Source organism: Chiloscyllium plagiosum, chromosome 14 (genome assembly GCF_004010195.1).
Source record: "Chiloscyllium plagiosum isolate BGI_BamShark_2017 chromosome 14, ASM401019v2, whole genome shotgun sequence".
NCBI lineage: Eukaryota > Metazoa > Chordata > Chondrichthyes > Orectolobiformes > Hemiscylliidae > Chiloscyllium > Chiloscyllium plagiosum.
In genome coordinates this window covers 5,124,438-5,136,077 of record NC_057723.1, presented here as the reverse complement: position 1 = coordinate 5,136,077, position 11,640 = coordinate 5,124,438, and the positions used below count along the sequence as shown (strand labels likewise).

At 38.5% G+C, this 11,640-nt stretch overlaps 1 protein-coding gene across 1 annotated transcript; it reads left to right on the top strand.

Moving 5' to 3' along the window:
• The first annotated feature begins 318 nt into the window (after positions 1–318).
• Positions 319–3,239, top strand: LOC122556877 (protocadherin-10-like). The gene has a single exon (XM_043704131.1). It carries the CDS (start codon positions 491–493, stop codon positions 2,882–2,884), a length of 2,394 nt encoding a protein of 797 aa, XP_043560066.1. The 5' UTR covers positions 319–490; the 3' UTR covers positions 2,885–3,239.
• The last annotated feature ends 8,401 nt before the right edge of the window (positions 3,240–11,640 follow it).

The window sequence follows — 11,640 nt, the reverse complement described above, 5'->3', positions numbered from 1 at the left end:
ATATTAACATATATTGCTGATGTGGAGGTGTAATTGAAAATAACCCTTAAGAAAGTGGTGAGAAATATTGTCTTCGCATTAACTCGCAAAATAAAGTGCTATATTTTACGGAAGTTAGTCAGAATATTTTGATTGCACACTCATATATATTACACTGGATAAGGTGCAAATCATTTCGCAACAGTCTTGCTTTAATAAGAATTGCTGCAGTTATTGGTTGAGACTGTTCGTGTCGCTGTCTACCAATAAGGAGCCAGGACGCTGCGAGAGATCGACCCCTCCTTCCCCACCTTCGCCACTCGGAAAAGAAAGAAGAATCAGACGGTGCTTGCGTCTCTACTGTGCAGCCATGTTCAGAGAAGCTGCACCCTTTCAATCGCTGTATTTCTCAATTCAACATTAGTCGTTCGCAATACATTGAAATATCTGTTGGAATCGGAGCAAATTAAGATATATTTCAGGTGTTTTTAATACTCTCTGGATAACAAAAATGGCGAATACACCGACGAGCGAAACGCTTTTTATTTTCTTGTTCAGTGCCTGCCATCTGGTTTCGGGGCAAATCCGTTATTCAATTCCGGAGGAGATGGAGCACGGGGCCTTTGTTGGGAATATCGCTGAGGATTTAAGGCTAAACATTTGGGAATTATCGGCTCGCAGGTTTCGGTTGGTCTCCGATTACATAAGGCAATATATAGAGGTAAATTTGGAAAACGGCAATTTATTTATTAATAAAAGAATAGACAGAGAACAGCTTTGTGGGCAAAACCCCACCTGCACCCTTGCTTTTCAAATAGCGCTCAATGACCCCATGGAAATGCATCCTGTCACAGTGGAGATAATCGACGAAAATGATAATTCGCCCAGTTTTGAGAAGGCAGAATACTCGTTGCAGATCAGCGAGTTAATTGCAGCAGGAGCGCGTTTCCCCCTCGAGAGCGCGCACGATCCAGATGTGGGCACAAACACAATCAGCACTTACCAAGTCAGTTCAAATGCGCATTTCGCTGTCAAAGTGCAGTCGATGAGAGATGGGAGTAAAAATGCAGAGCTGCTATTAGAGAAGCCATTAGATCGTGAGCAGCAGCAGACATTTCACCTTGCACTGACGGCCATTGATGGTGGGGTTCCTCACAGATCTGGCACAGTACAGATTATCATCACTGTGGTAGATGCTAACGATAACCCACCAATATTCGACCAAGACATCTACAGGGCAAAAGTACCGGAAAACGCCGAAAAAGGTACGTTGGTCATAAAACTTGAAGCTGCTGATTTGGACGAAGGCACTAACGCTGAACTGACATATTCTTTCACTAATCATGTTAATAAAAGGAATCGCGCGTTGTTCCACTTGCACCCGAAATCTGGAGAAATCAGCGTTCTAGGTAAATTGGATTTTGAAGAATCGCCTGGTTATGATCTTGACATACAAGCTGTCGATAATGCTCCGCCTGGATTGTCTGGCCGTTGCAAAGTTGTAGTTGATATAATTGATATTAATGATAACGCGCCCGAATTAGACGTGACTTTGGTGTTAAGTGCCGTACGGGAAGACTCTCCTCCGGGGACTGTGATAGCAGTGATAAGTGTAACGGATCTCGACTCCAGCGAATACGGCAACGTTCAGTGCCAGATTCAAGGAAGTATTCCGTTTAAGCTCGAAAATCCTATGGCGAACACTTACACTTTGATTACAAGTGACGTTCTCGATCGGGAAACGGTACCAATCTATAACATCACCATTTCAGCCTGGGACGGAGGCTCTCCTCCTCTAGCTACAAGCAAAATCTTTACAGTTTCGGTAACCGATGTAAATGACAACGCACCGACGTTTACACAATCCTCATATAACGTCTATCTGATGGAGAACAACACTCCAGGCACTTCTATATTTGCTGTAACTGCGCTAGACGTTGATTTGGGTAGAAATGGAGAAATATCCTATTCTATTCTGGAGAGTAAAGGGCAAGAACATTTGGCGTCTGTTTACGTCACGATTAATTCCAAATCTGGGAACATATGTCCGCTGCGCTCCTTTGACTACGAACAACTGAAACACTTCAAGATCCAAATTCAAGCTCAAGATGCTGGATCACCACCACTGAGCAGCACCGCCACTGTCACTGTGATAATTTTAGATCAAAATGATAATGCTCCGGTTATTATTTCTCCTTTGACGTGGAACGATTCAGCCATAGTGGAGATTTCGCCTCAGTCAATAATTCCAGGTTACTTGGTCACCAAGGTTCAGGCAACAGATGCTGATTCCGGCCAGAACGCACGGCTTTCCTACCAATTATTGGAGGCTACTGATTACAATTTGTTTACTGTCGGCCTTCTTACTGGCGAAATTAGAGCAACATTGCACGTAAACGGCAAAGACATGACAACGGAAAAACTGGTCATCTGTGTGAAGGACAATGGACAACCGAGCCTCTCCAGTACTGCCACAATCGTATTTTCAATTTTGTCTAATATTACAGAGAAACCTTTGGATAGAACTGACAAACCTTTGCCGTCGGAGTACTTATCTTATCTAAATCGTTATTTGATCATCATTTTAGGATCAACTTCCTTTCTGTTTCTTATAACAATTATTCTTCTAGTCATTTTCAAGTTGAAGCAAGATATAAGTGTTAATGAAAACGACAACTCGACTGCATGTTGTCACAAACGTAGGAATTCGACAGATATCCGTAATCGGGGATACGCAACAAACGAGCCAATTAACTATACTATGCCTTGTCAGACTGAAGGGTATCGTTACACAGTGTGTTTATCACCTGAATCATCGAAAAGTGATTTTTTATTTCTAAAACCCTGTCATCCTACTTTGCCTTTGAACAGCATGGGTAGTCAGCAAACCGGGACAAGAAAATAATTTAGAAGCAAATGCCACACTGAAAATGAAAGAGAAGTGGCAGCGATGAAAAGTTACTGCTATTTGGTGAGACAGTCGGTAAGAGTTTTGTATTTTCTCTTGTCCCAATGACTATTTTTTTTGTTTTGCTCAGTAAAAAAGACCGATCTTCGTACGTGTCCTGTCAACGTTCGCATGAATTCTCAAAATGTTTGTTGCAAATTCTGTATTGATAACGCACACATCATTGTAGTTCCTTGCCAATTACCCTTTTGGAGAGTGGCATAACATGTACAAAAAGCTGATTTGAATGGGAAATATAATTGTACAGCCTGAATAAATTAATCATTTACATTTAATGTCTCAAAAATCTATATTTCTGGCTCCAGGTTTCGTGAGTATAATGATTGTTTGGATGCATACATGAGACCATTCATACTTTTCCAATAATAAATATGTGGATCTAAAAATGATTAACAATTTGTGAAAATAAATTATTCTTCCATCAGATTTCATATTACACAGAGAAAATATAAAAACTGTCTCTGATGTGCTGAACACGTTTTGGAAACACTGATTTATTGATCACATAGTTCAATTATTTCACATTTAGTTGCTAAGTGAGACTTACACATCCAACCTAGTTTTCTGTTCTTTTTGAACATATTTCAGGTGCCCTTGTGAAAATTATTCTCCAATCCCTTTCCAGGCATTGGAAGTTACTCAATTCTCGAAGTTCACCCCTCACAAAAAATATCCTCAATTCACCTATAGATGCCCACTGATGATTTCCATTTCTGTCAGCTCAAAACGATCCTTGCTATTTACTTTAGCAAAACTTTTCAACACGCTGGACGAATTTATAAATCGTCTTTAACTTTTTTTTTCTTTAAGGATAGCGAGAAGCAGTCTTTTCTGATTTCTCCATGCAACTAAAATTCATCAACCTGTTACCTACCTAGTAAATCTTCTTTGGATGCAAAACATTGTCAACCATCCGAAACAGCGACGCCCAGTATTGGCCACAGTATTCCAGTTGAATTAATATATACGTAGCTTCTATTTTGCTTATTCATTCATGGGATGTGGGTGTCGATGACTAGCCACCATTCACTAGCTTATTCCCCAGCACTCTTGATGGTGATGAGTTGTCTTCCTGAGATAATAGAGCCCAGTTATGTCGTTAGACCCATAATTCCAGAAGGGAGTATCTTCCAGGATTTTAACCTCGAGACACCGAAGGAAAAGTCCAAGTCAGAATGGTGTATAGCTTGGAGGGGAATTTTCAGATGACCGTGTGCCCATGTATCTGCTGCCCTAGCCCTTCCAGATGGCACTGGTTGTGGGTTCAAAAATTGGTGCCTCAGGAGCGTTGACGAATTTCTACTGTGTCTTTTACTGATAGTGAACATACACAGAAATTTTGGTAGCTTTAAAATATAAAGGGATTAAAAAAAATATATTGTATATTTATTGCGTTCACATTCATGATGAAGGACTTATGCCCGAAATGTCAACTCTCCTGCTTCTGGGATGCTGCCAGACCGGATGTGGTTTACCTGCGCCACACGTTTTTGACTGCAATCGCCAGCATCTGCAGTCCTCACTTTCTCCTAGTATTGTGAAATGGTGCTCGAGTCCTGACCTGTAAAATTTAACATTTCTGTTAGTATACCATTCCCACCAGATATTATTTCAATACTTGTCTATATGCATTCTATTTCCCACATGCAGTTATGACTTTCAATTACTTTACCTACTCGGAGCCACCACCTAATCGCCACAGATCTAAATCTGCTCTCAACAGCATTAAAAGTACAATAAGCAACAGCAGATGCTGGAGATCTGAAGCAAAAACAGCAATTGCCTGTGAAATGCAGACTTCTGGCAGCATCCGTGGACAGAAAACAGGGTTACCTTTTCGAATCCAGTCACTCTTAACCATTTCTGACAGCGTTACCAGTAACGTACTTTGTGACTATGACCGATGTGTCCTATCAATTCTTATGTAACACGAACATTCTGAGAGGTTTGGCATGCTGTGCAAGATAAGTGATACCAATATTTTTGCTCTGTTGCATTATTTATTTCATGTAGCTCACACAATTAAACATTTACGCACATAAATAATCCAATCATTTGCAGTTTTGGCTAATTTCTTTGTTTCCATATAACTGCAATTTCCAACTCTAAATATTCATTCCTCTATGACGATGCTGTCACTGTAAAAATGATGATTTTGTCCTTGACTTTTTTTCTGCAGAGAGGTTGTAAAGGCAGAGATGCCGAACAGTCGGGGTTTAACGGTTTAACAATGGAAGGGGAGTGGCCAGTTTTCTCTTTCTTAGTTGTTGCAGTCAAAAGACGTTTTCAGTCCAGAAGAGTTGTAAGCTTCAGCAAGGGGTTCCTGACAGACTTTCACTGAAACCTCTCTCTGAATGTAATTCCCTCCTTCCTGTAAGAATCTATGTTTGAATTTATCTTCCTGTCACGGGGTATATCTATGTGATGTTACTGTATTGGAACAGTTAATTAGTAATAGTTACTGTATCGGGTCAGTTAAGGTTTCCAATAGTTGAGTTATTCTAAATTCCAATTTTCTTTGTTTATGTTTTAACTGTAATATTTAAATAAATTGCGTATTGCTTAAAGCCGAGTTGTATCACTCCTGGAACACCAACTTCACATCTACGCTTAAATAAAGATAAAGTTAGAGTCTAGGCTACTTTCTTGAAATATTTTGAGGGAGTCTGGCCTGGTCAATAAGAGATTGGCTGCTTTGTCGGGATGATTCTACAATTCCAATTTGGATTTAGGGCTGTTGGACTGATTGATGGTGAGTGATTGGTGTTAGTGTCTTTTGTTTCGAGTGTTGAATTCGGTTGGTTTAAACAGTGCTTTGTGCAGTAACTAAGACTCGTTATGTCACTAAGAATTTTCTGGGGCTGGAGGAAGTGATTATCGACATTTTACAAACAATGAGCAAGATAAAGTTGTTGAATTGGCAGACAAGTTGGAGTTGGGGTTTCCTTTAGGTGAGGTAATTGCAGCAATAGTTTAACGCTGAAATTTGCTGGAAATGCCATCGGAATCTGTGAAAATGGTTAGACTACAATTGCAGATGAAGCAGCTTGAACGTGAAAAGAAACTGAAACAGTTTGAATTGCCGTTAAAAGGAGAGGAAAGAAAAAGCAGAAATAAAAGAAAAGAACATAATCGCCATGGCAGAATAAATAGAAAAGGAGGAATTCCCGAGCAGAAAGGAGAAAGATAGATATTTTGGACTTTTGAAGTTGGCAATTAGACAGAGAAGTTAACTTAAAAGAATGGAAGTGAAGGCGAAGGCAGCTATAGTTAGGAGGATAGTATTGATGAGCAAACCCATCGTAGCCAAAGGACTGGTAGGCATCTGTTTAAAGAGTCAAGATTTGAGTGGTGCTGGAAAGGGCTTTTGCCAGAAACATCGGTTTTCCTTCTCCTTGGATGCTGCCTAACCTGCTGTGCTTTTCCAACAACAACTCTAATCTTGACTCTAATCTCCAGCATCCACAGTATCTACCTCTGCCTATTTGCTTAAATATATCGAAACATTGCTTAAATTTGATGAGAAAGAAGTAGAAGTAATAGAGAAGTAGTAGAAACCTTTTCTTTATCTTATTTGAGAAAGTGTCTAAACAAATGAAGTGAACAATGATCATGTGGGTTTTGGCGATCCAAACAAAGTTGCTAAGTAGAGCTGGTGTGGTATTTGCATCACTATCTGAGGAGGTATGGAGGGAATATGAGAAGGTGAAAAATGCCATCTTAATGAATATGAGCTGGGGCCAGAAGCCTACAGAAAACGTTTCATGCATCTAAGGAGGGACCCTGGCCAAACATGCATTGAGTTTGAAAGGATCAAATTAATTTTGATAGGTGGGTAAGGGCATTTAAAAGATCAAATATATGACGCGCTGACGAGAGAGAATTATTTTTGAGGAGTTTAAAAATTCACTTCCTGAGATTCTGAGAACTCATAGTCAAGAGCTGAGGATTAAAACGGCAAAATTTGAAGCAGAAATGGCTGATTGATATGCGTTGTTTCATAAATCGAAGCTTGACTTTCGAAACCAATTGCAAACTGTGAGAAATGGAAACTGGAGAAAAGAGAAATGCTCAGGTGATAAGGGAAAAGTAGATCTCATTGACGATAATAAACATAGCTTACTGGAAGGTAAAAGGAAACCTATGATGAGGAAATAAAAGTTAAAAGGCTCAGGTGTTTTCACTGCAATAAAGTGGGCCACATGAAGTCATAGTGTTGGTAGTTTAGAAAAAAGCACTGGTACGACAGATGTAGGAAACATGATAAGCACAGTGGAGGCGAAAAAAAGTTGCACCACAATGTATTATCTGGCTGGAGGTTGGGTGAGAAGAAAGTACCAGATCTTAAACCATTTACTTGTGCAGGTAAGGTTTACTCACATAGGCAGGAACATGTCACAATATAAAGAGATACTGGATCATGTTAATCATTGATGTTGAGAGATGAGGAGCCATGTAACTCAGAAGGACTATTGCCAGAAAAAAAGTGGTAGTACGTGGAATTCACAGTGACCGAAGAAATGCTCCATTATGTCGAATGAAGTGGAGTGTCCAGTGAAAAGTAGAGAAATGGTAATGGGAGATATCGTTGAATCATGAGCCGGAGTGCTGCCTTCTGTGGTTGAAAAACCAGTGGAAAATCAGGGAACTGAGGTATTACAGGAAGTATATTCTTGGATTTTTCCTGACTGTGTGATAACAAGTTCATAAAGCCACCAGTTGAAACCGGAGGATAAATAGAAGAATGCAGATAAGGAAGCTGAAGTCGAATTGTCAGAGACCATGTTTGTTCACATGGCTGAGACAAAACAAGAACAGATGGATAACAACGTGGGTAGTTTTAGTTCAGAGATATTAACTGAGCTACAATAGAAAGATGAAAAACTGAAGTATTGTATTGGAAAGCGAACATAGAAGGAGAATTACCACATGTTACTATCTTAACAATGATGCTTTGATGATTAAATGGAAACCATCATATATTTAGGCAAACGAAAAATGGTCAGGAGTTCATCAAACTGTATTGCCAGTTGGCTATAAAAAAGGACATACTGCGGGTAGCACATGAATTACCAGTAGGAGGTTATTTATGGTTAAGAAAAATCAAGCCAAAATATAAAACATTTATACTGGCCTGAAAAGCATAAGGATATAATTGAATTTTGCCAGACATGTTATTATACATATCAGATAATTGAAACCCCTCAAGATGTAATAAAACGAACACATTTAATCCCAATTCTGGCATTAGAGGAACCATGTACAAGGATTGAGTGGGACTCCTACCTAAAACAAGAAGTGGGAATTAGAATTTGTTAACAATAATGGACATGACCATTAGACTTCCAGAAACGATTCCATTACGTAAATCACAGCTAAAAAGATTGCAGAAGAGTTACTAAAATTTTTAACAAGATATGGATTACTCGCAAAGATAAAAGCAGAGGGACCGAAGAATCTAGGGATTAACTATTTAACAGTAGAAAGGGAGTGTCCAGTTCTCCCAGTTCAGGTTTTGTTTCTACGTTTGTTTAGCTGTAGCCATCATAAGATGTTTTCAGTCCAAAAGAGTTGCAAACTTCAATAAAGGTTTCCTGACTTTCTCTGAAGTCTCTCTCTCTAGATGTTATTCCCTCCAGCCTGTAGGAATCTGTGTTTGAATTTACCTTTTACCCAAGGGGGATGTGTTTATTGGAATAGTTAATAAGTAATAGTCACTGCATCGGTTCAGTTAGGTTTCCAATAGTTAAGTTCTTCTAAATTCCACTTTCTTTTACTTGTGTTTTAACTGCAGTGTTTAAATAAATTATGTTTTTCTTAAAGCCGAGTGGTTTGTCTAGTTGCATAACACCTAGAGCACCAAATTCACATCTACTTTAAATATAAAAAGCATTAAGGTCTATGCTACCTTTTAGCATCATTTCATAACATTTAGCATCATAACATGTAGCATCATTTCAGAGCATGGCGGAAAATACGTTTTTTTCAGTTGGCATCAGGAAAGTGAAGCTTTTGTTTGGTCAGTGTATACAGAGGAACGTTGGTATATAAATGTTTCCGTCTGAAACTGTTCATATTTTCTAAAATATATTTTACAGTAATTATATTTGGCATGTTCAGGAAAGCATATTTTCTCTGCTTTAATTCAAAAGTCATACAAATCCACTGGTGTGTTTGTTATTTAATTATGTTATTTTATGTTATATTACCTTGTAGCGCGCATTTGCAATGTAACTATGGTGTCTGCTATTTCTAAAGATGCTGTTAAGCGATTATTTCTCTAAACTACGATAACCAGTCTATTCCTGTCAATAGTCTGATTAAACATCGTTGAAATGTTTTCAATTAATTTACATCGTTCCTGAAATAAGATAACTAAACAAATGCTCAGAACTTTAGCTGTGGTCTCACCAGCGTTCTGTATATTTGAAAGATGAAGTATTTATGCTTACATTCCCCAATAAATGAAAGTATTGTTTTGTCTTTCCAATTACATGCTGGACGAGCATACTGTCCATTTCTGAATAGTACGCTAGGGGACTCGTATTCCTTTTTATCTCAGAGTTCTTCAGTCACTCAACATTGAGATACTTAGCATATTTTTAAATTCTATCTGCCAAAATTAGCAATTTCAATTCTCACGCATTGTACTCCATTTGCTAAATTTCACCCACACAACAAATTTATTCCTAACACACTCTCATATACTTCAGTCCCCATCAGAGCTTAATTTCCGAACTATCCTTTTGTCAGCAATATGTTTGGCAGCGATATATTTCACTCCTTTATGCAAGTTATTTACATTCATTAGCAGCTTAGGTTTCGATATCAACCTCTGGGTGACCACTCTTTTCTCTTTGAAACGTGGAAAGAGTGCTATTTTTGATATTCTCTGCATCCTTATAGTCAGCCAGTCTTTTACCTATTCGAATATGTCAGTCCTGACACCATGAACCTCTTTTTCTACAAAAATATTTGATGGCATATTGTTAAATGCCTTCTGCAGATTTGAGTAAAATATACTGTCTGCTTTTCCATTATCTGCAGTAACTCGTAAAAGAATTTCGGTGAATTGGTCAAACATGATGTCCATTTCAGAAAATCTCAATGTCTGTACCTGATCACCTTGAACTCATCTGTAAGTTCAGAGATTGTTGTCTTCATTGGACAATAATCTCCAAATTAGTTTGCTAACGTTTTCCAGAATATACCTAATATTTGTTCCATTGTCGAAATATTTTCTGGAATCAACCTCTGTAACAGGTGCAACTTCAGCCAGTCCTCCTTCCTCACAGGCAGTGTACCACAAGAATCCTGCTGCATCCTCACAATTAATGACTTCGAACTGTTTCTCTACGACTGACATTAAGCTAACAGACCTGTATTTTCCTGCTTTCCATCTACATCCCTTTTGAATAAAACAGTAATATGTACCATTTTACAATTTAAATCGATCTTCCCAGAATGAAGGAAGTATTAGAAAATTAACCACAATATATTATCTCAATGACCATTTTTTCTAAAATGCTCAGATGGAGTCCGTTACGATTTCGTCAATTCTCGGTCGGCACTGCCAAACATTTACTTAACATCACTTCTCTGTTGATTGTGATTTTACTGAATTCTCTCGCATGCTATTTCCCAATTCATCACTGTTTCTGAAATGTTGCTCGTATCCTTTGAAATAAACAATGATGCACAATGACTGTTCAATGCACCTGTCATCACCTGTCATCTCTGCATTTTTATTAATGATTCTGTCGGCTGATTCTGTCTGTGGGACCAATACTCACTTTGTTAGCTTTCCTTTTAAAATATTTATGGAAACCCTTAACTCTCTTTTATTGGGTGCCATTGTTCCTGCGAGTTTGCTAGCTGTTTGGACAAATGGCTTATGATGCGGACTGACGCAAACTGCGTGCATTAAATGTCTACACTGGCTGCAGTCTCCACAAAGATCCCTCTTTTCCCTGAGGTGTGTTGACCGACATTTTAAGCCACTGTCAGTCATCTCTCATCCAGTCACAGTCTCCTTAAACTATGGCGACTTTACCTGTATACTTATGTCGACCTTTATGTCACACTCTATTTTTCCTTCTTAAAGCTTTAGCTTTGTTTTAGAGATCCATCTAAGGGCCCAACCTACCAGCTGTCTTTGCACAAGTATATGTTTTCCTTCAGTTTATTACTACCTTTAACGTTTTAGATATCAACGAATGGTGAGCTTATCCCTTGTAATACTTCCTACTTTATTGAAAATATGATGCATCCTTTTGGTAGAATCTTTGTTTCTGTTTGAAATTCACCTTTGGTGACGTTATGATTTATTGGTTTAAACGTCTGCTTGTGATAATTCAACTATGTCTTCACACCTTTATCTTAGCCCGTATTTACGTTTCAAACATTAATTAATATGGTCCTTTGAACTTTGCTATACCTGCAATAATCTGCTCTTTAGATGTGTCTAGAACATGACGCCCCCCGTCCAAAAACTCCATGTTAATTGATCCCTCACACACTACTTTTTTTTAGCCCCCACTACCATTACAGTTAGATGACTTGCTAAGACACTTGACTCAGTACATTTGAGGTGAGGATTACTCCAACATACACATTCCGAATAAATATATACCACTCTATCCGACATATGAACATTATGTACATAACTATACTGTGGCCAGAGATTTGAACCT

Excerpts from the sequence above, each read along its gene's own strand:
- LOC122556877 (XM_043704131.1), top strand. The coding sequence starts at position 491 with ATGGCGAATACACCGACGAGCGAAACGCTTTTTATTTTCTTGTTCAGT.